At 36.9% G+C, this 16,018-nt stretch overlaps 1 protein-coding gene across 2 annotated transcripts in view; it reads left to right on the top strand.

Annotated features, from left to right (window-relative positions):
• LOC124544196 (phosphatidylinositol 4-phosphate 3-kinase C2 domain-containing subunit alpha) overlaps positions 1 to 16,018 on the top strand; it is a 30,213-nt gene that overhangs the window by 1,401 nt on the left and 12,794 nt on the right. Inside the window, exons 3-21 of one of the 2 annotated variants that reach the window (XM_047122656.1) lie at positions 3,459 to 3,582; positions 3,885 to 4,010; positions 4,083 to 4,671; positions 5,384 to 5,531; positions 6,823 to 7,013; positions 7,809 to 7,899; positions 7,982 to 8,125; positions 8,770 to 8,858; positions 9,032 to 9,269; positions 9,966 to 10,138; positions 10,605 to 10,809; positions 11,323 to 11,527; positions 11,608 to 11,808; positions 12,398 to 12,516; positions 13,361 to 13,539; positions 13,871 to 14,037; positions 14,496 to 14,629; positions 15,004 to 15,092; positions 15,390 to 15,563. In XM_047122656.1, the coding sequence (XP_046978612.1) occupies positions 3,459 to 3,582; positions 3,885 to 4,010; positions 4,083 to 4,671; positions 5,384 to 5,531; positions 6,823 to 7,013; positions 7,809 to 7,899; positions 7,982 to 8,125; positions 8,770 to 8,858; positions 9,032 to 9,269; positions 9,966 to 10,138; positions 10,605 to 10,809; positions 11,323 to 11,527; positions 11,608 to 11,808; positions 12,398 to 12,516; positions 13,361 to 13,539; positions 13,871 to 14,037; positions 14,496 to 14,629; positions 15,004 to 15,092; positions 15,390 to 15,563 (3,386 nt within the window). The remainder of the gene's footprint in view (positions 1 to 3,458; positions 3,583 to 3,884; positions 4,011 to 4,082; positions 4,672 to 5,383; positions 5,532 to 6,822; positions 7,014 to 7,808; positions 7,900 to 7,981; positions 8,126 to 8,769; positions 8,859 to 9,031; positions 9,270 to 9,965; positions 10,139 to 10,604; positions 10,810 to 11,322; positions 11,528 to 11,607; positions 11,809 to 12,397; positions 12,517 to 13,360; positions 13,540 to 13,870; positions 14,038 to 14,495; positions 14,630 to 15,003; positions 15,093 to 15,389; positions 15,564 to 16,018) is intronic. The other variant, XM_047122657.1, reaches the window with a different exon arrangement.

Raw genomic sequence — 16,018 nt, 5'->3', positions numbered from 1 at the left:
TATTTATTAATAATTTTTATTTTTTTTTCTGTGTGCATGCTTATTATAAATAGTTATGAACTTATATTTTCAATTTATAAGCAGTTAGTAGTATAATATTGCAGTAGGTAGGAAATAAATATTACTACTTTGTAAATGTTTTAAATGGAAAAAGACAAAGTTAATGTTTTTATAAATTAACTGATTTAAAAAGAATATAATGTAACTGGCAATGTAATATGTTATAATTATATGTGATGCATCTTCCAGTATAGTGTACCTATACTACACATTTTATTGTTTCATCATAAAAAGAACTGTCTTTAAAAAGTTACAAATAGTAATATAGGATATTTAGGATTTAAGGTTTGATTAAGTTGTGGGTGACTTTCACATTAGTACTCCGAATACTTTGAGTAAGGGACATGCAATAGTGATGACAAAGTTGCATTGACAGCGTTGTTGACTAGATATAAAGATGCAGATCCTGATGTGTGCTTTCACTTCCCAGGTCAAGCTGTTAAACATATTATGTTTAACAGCTTGACCTGGGAATGTTAAGATTCTCAGTAATGCCCAGAATTCATGCGCCTAAACTCATTTTAGTTGTGGCCGAGTTACTGTCCCATCGAATAATCCGAGTGGGTGAATAGTGAAAGCATCTAAGTTTGCACACACTTGTGCCCTTTAATATGTCCTACATAGTTGGCTGGTTGAATGCCATGGCCAAAATTGATCAAGACCACATTATCAATATTAGTATTGCATTTGTCAATAAATATAACAATTGCATCAATTACTCAATGGGTGTTGTTGTATGTTTATTTAGTTTATACATGATTTACCATTGTCACATGCAAAACACCAAACTTGAATAAATGGTCGAATGTAGAATTCATTAATGGGTTTAATAATGATTTCTAAATGAATTAAAAAAAATATAATAATATCATTAAGATATTCTTAACACTGTGTTTACCACTGAAGCATAATACATCTTTTATTTATCCCATTTCATGCAACCAAAAAGGATCTAATATTAATAAAAAATAAAACATGTTTTGAAAATTATCGAATAAAAAAAAAATTATAAAACTTTAATCATTATTATAAATATATTTGTCATGCTGTTTAGTTGACATTGTGTGGATATTATGTTCATAACAAATATTCAGAAATTTCAGAAATCCTGTAAACGAGTAATAAATGTATTCCTTTATCAATTCTATAAACTAAATGGAATAAATTCAAGTATATCTTTCACTCTTAAAAGGAAGTGTTCTTATAAAATATACTTATTGGCAATAATTGTGTATAATTATTATTATAGCTGCATATGAGTCAATTACACATATAGGGACTTTTAATTAATACTGATAACATTATATATAATTATTAATTATTCATCATAGTAATGATTACTATTTGTTTATAGCTAATTGTATAGCTAGTAAAAATAAATAGCAGTTTATTTAATTATATGTAATTTAAAAATACATGTTTCAGTGTAACTTTTACAATTCTTATAATATGTGCTTATCTGGGGTATATAAACATAAATGCACAATATTGGTTAAATTGTTGTTATTTAGATTTATTAAAAAATATGATTGTTGGTAGTGTTTGGTGGTTTTATATGTAATATATTTGTTTAGTTGTCTTTGATATATAGAATAATTTTATTTATACAATTCAATATTCATTTTGAAACAAAATTGTTGTATGAGTGTAATTAATAAAAAAAGTATTTTTTATTAAAATTTAATATACTGCCCTGTATAAAATCTTTAATACACTGTGTTACACATGGATAAATAAGTTTTATTTTTATCTATTTTGTCTAAATATATAAATATGACAGCTACTATCATTCTATCAAATTGTATTCATTATGTTTTTTTTTGAAACACAGATTAAAAATAATTCAAAACAATTCCTTTGTAAAGCAAATAACCCACATTCATTAATACTATATCCGAAATCGAAATTTGTAATGTTCGTTTGATAAAACACAGATAACTGCCACAAAATACATGTTAGATAGCTTTATAGATAATTTTATCTTAACCTTTAAGTACCGACGTGCGGTCTCACAGGCCCCGACAGGTATACGAATTGCTAGTTTACCCCTTTCCCTGCACAATATCGAATCCAGCTTTTCAGTAGCTGCATGGTTAGCGCCTTCATTGATATTGGAACAGGGAATATTGTTGTAGAGGGCATATTTGGTGAGTAATCACCTTTTGAAATTCCGACGCGGCCTCACAGGCCTCACGTCGGTACTAACGTAAGTTTTTCTATTAAATTATATTCTAAATAATATGTTATTTTTAAAGATATTATGAACTATAGATACGCCAGGGACTTCTGCCTATTAATGAAATAATTAAAAAAAAATAATTAATTAAAAAAAATACCCCCCAGGGTTTTTCCCTACTAACATTAGGTATATATAACTTTATTTGGTTTTTACAAAGGATTTAACGATCTGGTCTCATTTTCCAAAGAAGGGAAAAGCAGTCAATTTAACTTAATTAATGCTTCATAACGACGAAACAAACAGTAAAGACAGAAATTATATTTTTTTTATAATTCTATGAAAGGCGGTGTAGATAAATAATTTGATACACATGCAGTCGCCGAGCAAGACGGTGGCCTATGTCAATTTTCACAGAATTTTAGATATTAGTTGCGTCAATTCTTATCTTTTAAATAATATTAATACGGGAAAACATTGTGATAGAGATATATTTGTAAAAAAAGTCAACAGTTAGTATTAGAAATTATAAAGCAAAGATTTTGTAGCCTAAGGTTGCAAGTGTACGTAGAATGAGTTTGGCAAGACTACTTGAAGCTGTGGAAGTCAAGAATTGTGTCTCCTCAGCTTCATATTTTCTTTCACATCAACCTAAATTCAAAAGAAAATCGATCTATGCATACTATTCGTGTAATAAATACGTTTGTTTGTAGTGCGCTAAACAAGTGTGACCTGGCAGGGCTTAAAATTTGAGGAGAAGTTGGACTGTGGATGTTTTTTTATTCAGAAGGTTTATGACAATATATTATTTTTTATCTAAGAGGTATATTAGTCATAAGTTAGAAATGCTATTTTTTGCTATTCAGAAAGGAGTATTTTTTGTGTTTTGATTTTTTATATCGAATGGTCTAAAATTTTCCCGAAATTGAAGGCAAATAATATTATTGTGTTAAAATTACATGTTTCATAAAGTAGAATTTATTTCTATGTTTATTTTTGCGTAAAACCCTTTAGTTTTCAACATAATCTAAGGAAAAATATTCAACTCATACTTTTGATATAAAAAACTGATATTATATACGCGGCCTCTCAGGCCTCACGTCGGTACTAACGTTACAAAAAATGCACGTCGGTACTTAAAGGTTAAAGTAAAAAAAAAATGTATACAATAATACTCTTTGGTGATTGGTGTTTATTTTATCGGATTAATGTCATCTTTTAGATAATGTGCGGGACACGGGCGCCGCCAGTGTACGGCGTCGAGACGAGAGTGACGGTCCGCCGCCCGCTTTACCGCCCCCCCCTCGTAAGCCTCCACGAAGAACTTCAAACTCGGAAAGCTCTAGGTATTATTTTTTTTTAAATCATAACTTCGTATTGTTTCGAAATATGCATCATTAATAAGTGATATATAAATTATGCAATTATATTTATATAAATTGTTGTGATTCACAATAGTTTGTTTTGATAAGTGATGATAAAATGTAGTATTGATTAGAGTATATGCTGTCTGTGTTAGTGTAGATTAAATATATATTTATAGAATGAGTATCGTTTTAATTTGTGAATAAAATTGTCTATTGGTGTTATACCGTATATATTAATAATCTACAAAATATATGTCTTATAAATATCTTGTTTTTCAAAGGTCAACGGGAACCAGTCCCACCAGAACCACTAGCAGTGATCTGATATCATTTGCAAGTCCTACAAGTAAAACTCCTCCAAAGGATTCCCATGCCTCCCTTAAGGAGTACATCGACCAAATTAGCAAGTACGAAGGCAACTGATTAATTTATTTTTGTTGTTTGAAAGTATATATTCTACAGACTTATAATTTTTGTAGATTGGGTCAACAAACTGAAGATCTCACATTGAATACTCCAGACGCGTCAACGACGATGAATAATCAGTATAACCAACGACCGGGCTATCCTTACAATGCTCAGTATAATTACAACTATCCCCCTCCTTACACGGCTATGCCGCCCTATCCCCCATACCCTCCTGCCAGTCCTTACGGGATGCCAACACCAATTGGCACACCGGCTCCAAATTATGCCTACCATCCTCCAGTGGCGGGACAGCACGACCAACCACCGACATATGTTGTTACCAATCCACCAATGTACGCTCCAACGATACCCTACACGCAGACTAGGATGGCAACTCCGACACCTTACATGGGATACCCTCAAAATCATTCGCAGCCCCCGACATACAATTACAACACTACGAATTTAATATCGAGACCGCCGAGACCGGTTTCGCTATACCCTCAACTAAATCAAATGCCGACGTATCCGCCAAAGTCAGCACAAAGCCAAAATGCGAATAATAACAATAATGTTAAAGTCCAACCTGTTTTGAAGAACCAACCTTCCAAAGGCAGCGTTGACACCAACGCTACGAAGAAACCGGAAGTCAGTTCTGGGGTATGATTTTATAAATTATACTATTTCGTACTAGATGAGCCTGCGTCGTTGCTAGGTCGAAATTTATTGAGCTGCCTATAAGCACACGAACCGTCGAACCACCATTTTAAACTAGTCTATGTCCTTTCCTGGAACTTAAACTTACTCAATGCAAAATTTGATCGAAATCGGTTTAGCAGTTTAAGCGTGAAGAGGTAATAGACTTATTTTCGCATGTCACTTATAATATAAGTATAGTGTTTTTTTTATAAATTCAAATACAGTGTAAACTCGTTATAACGAAACTTAAGGGACTGAGCATTTTTTGACGTTATAGAGTTATATGGAATGAACAAAAAAAAAAAATCAACCAAATCAATCGAATCGAAATCGAAATAGATAAAATATGCTCATAAATTATTGTTTACACATATAGTCCGATTGGTGGTGATTCGGTTTCGTCCAATCGATCGTCTTCTTCATCTTAATTAAAAAAATACTGATTGTATTAGCAGCGAAAAATGCTAACTCTATGCTTCGAAGATTAGATATGTTTGGGTGAGCAGGATAATAAATAGTTACAGTCTAAAATTATGAACACATTTCTTCGTAACAGAGAATAGCTGTATCGTTATAGAGAGTATCAATATCAAACCAAACAAGTCGTGCTCACTTCTACTTTATAGAGAGTTTATCGTTTATAAAGAGTTTACACTGTAATTGTATGTTACAGCCGAACGAGTCGAGCGATACAGTGGAAAGTCTACCAAAGTCGATGAATCTGATCGATTTCGGTGGTCGAAAGTCAACTGGGCAAGGTAGCGTAAGAGTCAGTGTGTTAGAGGCGTTTGATCCGCTACTAACTGAACAGAATCATCCTGGTGAGTGGTTTGTGTCTCATTTCATTACTCGAAGAGCTCGATGGCAGATCACTAGTATGTTATATTGTATATTATGTTATCCATAACACAAAGCATATGGTTTTCTTTATGTTATCTTTAAACGCGTTGAGTATAAATTTTATGATTCAATGAAGTTAATTGCGAAAAATATTTAAATATGTACTTATTTGGTTTACTAGTCCTGATGGTAGACTGATGGTTTACGTATGGTCTGTTCCAATCGCAGTAGGAATAAATTTAAACAAACATTAAATGTTCGTATTTCATGCGATTTGCTTATAATGAACGATGTTCACTATCTGTTTATGATTAATTTTATATCTTTATTTATAATACAACACTTTTAGAACTAGCGCGCACTGGTGATTTTTGTCACGGTGACTGTTTCGTCGCGGGCTTGAACTTGACAAATGTCACCCAATTGTCACGTCGTAACGTGCTCGCACCTGCAAACATATTCACGGACTTGACAAGAGTGACGAAACAGTCACCGTGACAAAAATCACCGTTTCGCGCTAGCAGTTACACTAAACTAATTATTTTCACTTCAATTTTACTTCCGAAGATACGATAACAGTTTCGCAAATCCATGAATGTCTTAGATTAATCAAGCTCTCGACCAATCATATCGCGTCAATATGCTGTCAATTTTGTTTAGCTTTTCTCCTCATACGGTTGGAATAGAGTATACCAAAGAAAATTGTACTACGAAGAAGTATAATAACTTTCAACAATAAGTACACTAAAATTGTTTTTAAATGATTCTACTATATTTATCGGTATAACAAATTTGCCATTTAACTCAATGGGTCTTACACAAATATGGCGTCAATAACATTCACGGAATTCATTTAGTGTTTGATGTTCCTTGTGAATTTGTTTTTGCTGTTTTATTCCTCACTCGGTCACCCTCATTTAGTTGGTCACTGTAATTGTATAAAGTCATCTAGATGGGTGTATTGCTTTTGTGATGTCTGGATTGTGAATTATATTTGTATGCTACCACGTAAATAACGCACTTTCTTTTCAAGTATTAATACCTTCATAATTAATATGAGTAATTAATTATACAATAGTATAACAGAATATTTTAATTATTATAATGAATTATTAGGTTTTTCCACGAATTGTAAATTTGTAAAATACAAAAGTAAATTCAACGACTTCTATATTTGTCTATAGACCAATATGATTTCCAAATATCAGAGCTAAAGTTCTAAATTGAAGACAATGAAATTATTCGTGTAATGAGTCCGTGTGTGTGTATCAGACTACGCCGTGCCCAGCGAATGCTCGAGCAGCGTGTACGAGGAGTACGATCCGCTGGACTTCCTGTACGGCGAGACGGAGTTGCGCGAGGCGCCGCAGTACGGCGCCGCCAAGCGTGACGCGCCCGCCGTGCCGTCGCCGCCGCCCAAGAACATACCCAGCGTGCCCGCCGTCGCCAAGCGCCCCACCACGGTACGGGTGACACGTGACACGCGCACCAAGCGCCATTGGCCAATAGTCAAATCATAAGACTTATACTGTTAATATTTTCTTAAATTTTCGCGATGACACATTGAAGTGCCCGCCGTCGCCAAGCGCCCCACCACGGTACGGGTGCCACGTGACACGCGCACCAAGCGCCATTGGCCATTAGTCAAATCATAAGACATACTATAAATAAAAATAAAATAAATAAATATGAGACAACATCACATACATTACTCTGATCCCAATGTAAGTAGCTGAAGCACTTGTGTTATGGAAATCAGAAGTAACGACGGTACCACAAACACCCAGACCCAAGACAACATAGAAAACTAATGGTAATCTACATCGACTCGGCCGGGAATCGAACCCGGGACCTCAGAGTAGCGTACCCATGAAAACCGGTGTACACACCACTCGACCATGGAGGTCGTCAATACTGTTAATGTTGTCTTAAATTTTCGCGATGACATATTGAAATAAAACTAGCTATAACGGATTTGAATCGCGTATATTAATTATTTTCAACAGTCAGTATATTAATTAGTTTTATCAGTCACGGGTAGTTCAGTCTACCCGTGACCACGAACACTGTAAAGTGCTCGAATCGTCGGGATGTTAAAAATAATTAATATACGCGATTCAAATCCGTTATAGCTAGTTTTATTTCGACTTATACTGTTTGTCGTACGGCGGAAATTATTAAAAGAAAGGAAAATTGTGAAATGGATAAATCGCATAATTATTATCAAACAGCGATGTGTAATATGATATTATTTTCAGAATAAACTTTACGACTGCATAGTTAAAACACGTACCAAGAATTACGATAGCGAGCATAAAGCGTTTTTAAAAATGGTCCTCGATGTCAGAAGTAAGTATGAATACTGAAAAAAATACTCTATAATTTTTACGTAAACATTGAATGTATTGCTCACTTTCAAATTTATTTACAGAAAAATTCGTTCACTCTGATGAGAAAACTAACCCGGGTCACGTGATCGCGGCGCGATCGGGCGGGAGGTACCCACCTAACACTAGTATTAAGATTCTAGTCTACAACTCCCACACCGACGAGCCGATCATTTTTACCTCCGATGGTAAGTACACTTATAGTAGTCGTAGTAGTAGTACAATAGTGAATTTCAGAGTAAAAGTAAAGTAACAGCCTGTAAATTTCCCACTGCTGAGATAAGACCTCCTCTTCCATTAAGGAGAGGAACGCTGTTCCAATGCGGGTTGGTGGAATGCACATGTGGCAGAATTTCGATGAAATTAGACACAATGCAGGTTTCCTCACGATGTTTTCCTTCACCGCCGAGCATGAGATGAATTATAAACACAAATTAAGCACATATATAGATATAGCGGTGCTTGCCTGGGTTTGAACCCGCAATAATCGGTTAAGATGCACGCGTTCTAACCACTGGGCCATCTCAGCTCTTTACAAATTAGTAAAGTGAATTTACAAATTAGTTATGTTGGTTCAAAGTTTGAGAACAAGTAAATGCTTAATCAGCATTATAGAAAAGTAACATGAATATTTTTTATATAATTGATGTAAACATAATGTATAGGAAATAATTTAATTGATTTTAGCTTGAGATTCTGCTTGGATATTTCATTAGTTTTTATTAAAATGGGTTGTTTCTTTTTTTAAACACTAATTTACTTTTTACTTTGCCTAAATGGATCGGTGAATAATTTGACATATATAATATTGCTGTTATTGTTTTGTTTTCAGTTGAGTCAACAGTGGAGCATGTGATATTAACAGTGGTATGTTCTCTAGATGAGGATATAAGGGAAGACATGTCTGAGTATATGTTGCGGGTAAAGTATCGTTTAATTATTTTAAAAACCTAATTTTAATAAAGTTCAAAGTGTAGCTAAATCTATAAGTCAAAGACAGTTTTGCTTAAAAAATTTTTTCAAAACTTGTTCAAGTTATGTATAGTGTAATTATTTTGTAAAATATTATGTTATTAATTGAATTGAATATTTAGGTTTGGGGAGCAAAGGAATACCTAACGCCAGGCAGTTCGCTCAGTGAATATGACTATATACGTGAATGTGTACGGTTAGAAAAAGACGTCCGTCTGTGTTTGTCCGAATGCAAAGACACATCGCTGGCCAGGACGGAGAGAGACGACGCGAGGGACTCGCACCTCACTTTGGACGATCTGATACCCACTCAGGGCTCTATGCCGATGCTGTCGTTCGATAATCTTTCCATTTTACTTGGTGAGTAGACTTTTTTAAATATACTCGTATAGTTTAGTTTTTGATGTTAATATATGATCTAAGGATGGTATAGATGTTATGTATTGTACAATTGACTAAGCGGGAATTTGATGTTTAAATTGTTAAATAATTAACCTTGAATTATGAATTTATTTCATTTTCGATTCGATCGATATTTCGATTTTTTTTCTACTCAATAATTTTTGTGCTGACGGTATAATTTGTACTTAAAATTAACCTTTCAATTAGGTCACGGAAAAACTGAAACGCAATCTGTTTTAATCTATTCCATTCCAGTATTCACATTATTGTATACTTTTCTTTGAACAAGTATTATTTAATATATAAAAAAAAGTAAAGTAAAGTAACAGCCTGTACATTTCCCACTGCTGAGATAAGGCCTCCTCTTCCATTAAGGAGAGTGTTTGGAACATATTCCACCACGCTGTTCCAATGCGGGTTGGTGGAATGCACATGTGGCAGAATTTCGATGAAATAAGACACATGCAGGTTTCCTCACGATGTTTTCCTTCACCGTCGAGCACGAGATAAATTATAAACACAAATTAAGCACATATATATAGTGGTGCTTGCCTGGGTTTGAGCCCGCAATCATCGGTTAAGATGCACGCGTTCTAACCACTGGGCCATCTCAGCTCAATAATAATATATGTCGACACATTTCTCGATTGGCAGAGACACTGGAGGGCGAGCTGTCGCGCGCCGTGGGCGTGGTGAGCGCGGAGGGCAGCTGCTCGCCCAACGCCGTGTTCCAGGCCGTCAAGGCCATCTGCGCGCTGGCCGGCGGCGTCGAGACGCTGCACGTCACGCACACGCTCAACGCCTACGCGCAGGCATGCACCGCGCAGGTACACCTTGTGGCCAAGCCAGACGCCAGCCAGATTGGACCACATGTAGTTGACAACCGCTCAACTTTTGCCTAAAAACACTGGCATTGCAAGGGTTGAATGACACTCCTGTCATACATAGTCAATGCTCTCCGAATCGTCGTAACATCTTATATGTCTTCCCCTTGTGCCTGTTGTTGTACTTTTTTTCTCTAATAGGGTTCAATTGGATGTATCCTCGAATATTAACAAATAATTTTTTTTTTTATTTAAAGCTTTAATGTAATTTTAGACAGAGCAGATTATTTAGTACATAACAGCTAAAGTTAGATTATCTCTCTCTCTCTCTCTCTCTCTCTCTCTCTCTCTCTCTCTCTCTCTCTTGTATGTGTGGTAAAATGTACTTAATCCTGATAAAATGATTAGCGGTTTGCGCTCTACCGTACATGGTACGGGTTACCACGGGTTAGTGTGTCGTCGTCCTTAGAGCACGGGCGCCATGCGGCCGGAGATCCAGGCGGAGAGCGGGCCGTACTGCGCGGTGTCGCTGCGCGCCGCGAGCGCGCGCGAGGCGCTGGCGCAGCAGTGCGCGCGCGTGCGCGACGCCGTGCGCGCGCTGCTGGCGCTCTACACGCGCGCGCGCCTGCTCGACTTCCGCCTGCAGGACGCCGGCCTCGCCGCCGAGCCCACCAGTGAGTGCCCGATACCCAAACACTCATGTATGGAACGACAGTTTTGTACCACGTATAGCAGCGAACTTGAAGAAATTATCATAAGCGTTATCCCCCTCTTAAGTCGAGATGGCCCAGTGGTGAGAACGCGTGCATCTTAACCCGATGGTTGTGGGTTCAAACCCAGGCAGGCACCGCTGATTCATGTGCTTAATTTATCTTTATAATTCATCTCGTGCTCATCGATGAAGGAAAACATCGTGAGGAATCCTGCATGTGACAAATTTCATAGAAATTCTGCCACATGTGCATTCCACCAAACCCGCATTGGAACAACGTGGTGGAATATGTTCCAAACCTTCTCCTCAAACGGAGAGGAGGCCTGTAGCCCAGCTGTGGGAATTTACAGGCTGTTGTTTTTTTGTTTGTTTTGTTTGTTATCCCCCTCCACTTTTTCCTCTCTTTATTAATGAAATAAAATTATTTTATTTAATTTATAATATAGATGACATGATTTGTATATTTATTTTATAGAGGCAGTCCCAGCTCATACAATAACGGAGACTTTGTTACTGTGCATCGAGGCAGTCCACAGTCTTCCGCTGTGTTGGAACCACGACGAGTATCTGTTCCACGTGCAGGCGTACTACGGCACTCGACCGTTGAAGACACTACACGTGACGCATATATCTAAAATAGAGTGCGGGGGATTTTACCCTAGGATCATATTTGATACTTGGTAAGAATGTGTACAATCTATCAAGTTATTGGTGTGTTTATAAGTACTCCAGAAAAATATAATATATAATTTTAATTCAGGCTAAATTTAGAAGATGTACCAATCAACACGTTACCTCGTGAGACTCGACTGGTGTTGACTCTGTATGGTCGAACGCAAAGAACTGACGACCAACTGCTAGCCGACCAACAGAACAACAAGGAGGGCGAGGGGAATGGTGACTTACAGTTCGAACAAGTTGAATTGGGTTGGACTTCGATACAGATGTTTGATTATGATGGGTTAGTTCTGTGATTCTGATCTTATTATGTACTAGAATTTCACTACTAAATTTTTTATTATAAAATTTGTTATGCAATCTCGTAATTTACATGCCATATTGATAGAAGCTGGCTAGTTTGTTGATAAGACAAATGTACTCATATTTCTGACATATTTAATTTAATTTAAAGTTTTAATTTTAATATTTATAATGATAATGTATAATCTATAATAGTAATTATTAATATGCTTTCGACACTCTGAAAGTTATTTATGTATTAATTGTCACAGGAAACTGTTTTTTGGTTTAAGGATTAATTATGTACAACATTTATAATTATTAAAAGCACTGTTTGTTTCCAAAATATAATTAACACATAATATTAACAAACGTAATAACTTGTAATATCATATGACCTAATATATTCGTCAATTTGACGCGTTGATTTACATGCACTTGCTTTCTCTGACGCGACGAATAGCGTCGAATGGCGCGATAGAAAGCTGTTTCTATTGGTTGTTTAAATCGGCAGTAATCGGTTTTATTTTCCTTCCATTGCATTTTCCGATGCTACATCTAATTTGTGTTTTACTATATGTTGTTTTCAGGCTGCTGGCGTCAGGGCATTACGTGCTGCCGCTGTGGCCGGCGTGCTGCGACCGGCGCATCGGGCCCGCGCCGCACCCCATGCACGCGCCGCCGCCGCCCTACCCCGTCGTCAACATCGGTGACCACCCCCGCTTTACTGTTGCACACACGTATAGTACGACACAACTAAGATGTAGCATCGGCAAAATTCGTAAAACCGATCACATCCGAATTGAGTATAGTACGACACAACTTAGATGTCGCATCGGCAAAATTCGTAAAACCGATCACATCCGAATTGAGTACGCTATACCAAATTATGAATATTTATTTCTGATGCGAATATGATCTTTACACAAACGTAATATATTATGACCTAATATATTCGTCAATTTGACATGTCGCTTTACACGCACTTGCTTTCTCTGACGCGTGAATCTATAGCGACGAATAGCGTCGAATGGCGCGATAGGGAGCTATTTCTATTGGTTGTGTAAATCGGCAGTAATCGGTTTTATTTTCATTCCATTGCATTTTCCAATGCTACATTTAATTTGTGTCGTACTATTCATCGCTCCCGTGCCTTGTCAAGCTATCCTGTTAATTATCTTAGAACATGTACATTTTAAACGACGATTGCAGGTACAAACCTGCCCGAATTAGCACCACTGTATATTCATGTGCTTATTTGTGTCTACAATTCATCACGTGCACGGCAGTGAAGGAAAACATCTTGAGGAAACCTGCATGTTAGACACATGATTTCAGATTTCACAGAATTTCTGCCACATCTGTATTCCATAAAGCCGCAATGTAATAGTATGGTGGAATATAGTCCAAACCTTCTCCTCAAAAGGAGAGGAGGCCTTTGCCCAGCTGTGGGAAAATTTACAGGCTGTTGTTGTTATGTCAATGTGGCTCTATGCTACGGACAATTAAATATCCGTTGAACATAAAATATAAAATAATCTTGCAATTTGCAGAAATTCCCATATACACTCGGACTGGTGTTAAATGGACGAATGTCGACGAAGAGAAGCAGAAAGTCTTCTCATCAGAAAATTTACCCAAGTTTGACTCGTTGGATGGACACACCCAGTCACAATTACTACATCTCATAGAACAAGGAGCCTATCAAAGGATGCCGACTGAAGGACGAGAGGTGAGACTTTTAGTTTACTCCATGTAATCAGAAGATTTTTTATTCGTGAAGAAAGGAATTAAGTTGACGACCTCCGTGGTCGAGTGGTGTGTACACCGGTTTTCAAGGGTACGCTACTCCGAGGTCCCGGGTTCGATTCCCGGCCGAGTCGATATAGATTATCATTAGTTTTCTATGTTGTCTTGGGTCTGGGTGTTTGTGGTACCTTAGTTACTTCTGATTTTCCATAACACAAGTGCTTTAGCTACTTACATTGGGATCAGAGTAATGTATGTGATGTTCTCATATTTATTATTTATTTATTTATTAAATAATTGTTTATTTTTAACAGATCCTATGGGAGAAGCGTCAATACCTAGTAGAGCTGCCAGGTGCATTACCGTTAGTACTGCTGGCTGCCACCAGTTGGAGCGGCGAGCAACGTGCACAGCTTGTTGCGCTACTGCAGCGTTGGGAGCGCCCGTCACCACTAAACGCTATGCATCTACTGCTGCCTTGGTATGCTATTTTGGCATTGTTATTTATAAATAATAAAAACTATTTGACTAAAAATTTATTAGTTATGGAGCCGAGATGGCCCAGTGGTTAGAACTCGTGCATCTTAACCGATGATTTCGGGTTCAAACCCAGGCAAGCACCACTATATATAAGTGCTTAATTTGTGTTTATAATACATCTCGTGCTCGGCGGTGAAGGAAAACATCGTAAGGAAACCTGCATGTGTCTAGTTTCATTGAAATTCTGACACGTGTGCATTCCACCAACCCGCATTGGAACAGCGTGGTGGAATATGTTCCAAGCCCTCTCCTTAATGAGAGAGGAGGCCATTAGCCCAGCAGTGGGAAATTTACAGGCTGTTACTTTACTTTTTTACTTTTTATTAGTACACATTCTACTTTTCTACTTGGTTCAGATATATGCAGGAATGATGAAAGCTAATACATATTTATATATAGCTTCCCAGACGCAGCGGTTCGCGAGATGGCAGCTCAACTGGCGAGTGGAATGTCAGACGATGAACTTATTCGAGTTTTACCTCAACTCGCTCAGGCGCTGCGGTATGAGACCTACGAAGCTAGCCCACTTGCTGGTAAATTTTATTTAATATCTATTATTATTCATATATTTGCAACAAGTGCCAAATTTAGAACAATATATATATAGTGGTGTACATATAAAAAAATAAAAATATATGAGACAACATCACATATATTACTCTGATCCCAATGTAAGTAGCTAAAGCACATGTGTAATGGAAAATCAGAAGTAACGACGGTACCACAAATATCCAGACCCAAGACTACGTAGAAAACTAATGATAATCTACATTGACTCGGCCGTGAATCGAATCCGGGACCTCGGAATGGCGTACTCATGAAAACCGTTGTACACACCACTCGACCACGGAGATCATAATATGTATTGTACTATGTACTTAATATAATTTGTTTATTTTTATTTTAGGAATGTTATTATCAAGAGCGCTGTCTGCTCCAGCCGTTGCACACAAATTATTTTGGCTTCTAGTGCATTCACTGCCAAATGTACCACTGGTAAGAACAATGTAAATAATAATTAAGTGTTGTGTAGACAAAACATTATTCTTATTTCATCTATGATGAATAGCAATTCCGAATCAGTTGTTGTTTGAATAAATATTTTCAAAACAATTAATTACATTTATAAGTATATAATATGTTCCAAAAAAACATAATGCTTAATATTAACTAATAAAATCACAAATAAATAAGATCCCAAATGTGTCCTTATAAGAAAAAATTGGTAGTTTTGTAATAAAAATGTAATACATGTGAAGAAGGATTTAATATGTAATCCATTATTTATTGTAGGCACCAAACGAAGAGTTTCTAGGTATAAGTCTCGAAGATAATGCGACTGATAGCACAGAAGTGGATGCGTGTATGACGGCCACTTGGCGTTATCGGTTGCTCCTGCGAGCTCTGTTGGCGATCTGCGGCGAGAACCTCAGTCAGACTCTACTGCGACAACAGCTACTGGTCAAAGTTAGTAAGAATATGAAAAAAAAAACGGTGAACTTGGTTCATATTTATTTTGGATAAAAAAAGAATATAGAAATATTAAGGCACGTTGCCTGTATATATTGTCTCGTTAGCATTCTAAATGCAATACATTGTATAAGAATTACACGTGATTAAAAGTAAGTCAGTGTAAAGGCTCGCGCAAACTATAGCCGCGGCGGGCCTCAACGCATTGTATTGCAAAATTGCGCCAAAGCAGGCGCATCGGGCCGGACCGCGACCCAATATCTTATAATCAGTCAGGTTTTGGCAATATAAGAAGATGGATAGTTCTGACGAAGAGCTTTTTTTATTCAATCTATTTGTTGCGTCTGCTAAAGATAGGCGCACACCTAGGCGGGCCGCAACGCATAACAAAAATGCTCCTGAATCAGTTTCATACATTTTGTATGGGCTATCGCACACCTCACGCTGGCCGC

The sequence above is a fragment of the Vanessa cardui genome, chromosome 4 (genome assembly GCF_905220365.1).
Source record: "Vanessa cardui chromosome 4, ilVanCard2.1, whole genome shotgun sequence".
In the NCBI taxonomy this organism is placed as follows: Eukaryota; Metazoa; Arthropoda; class Insecta; order Lepidoptera; family Nymphalidae; genus Vanessa; species Vanessa cardui.
This window is presented reverse-complemented; position numbering and strand designations above follow the sequence as displayed.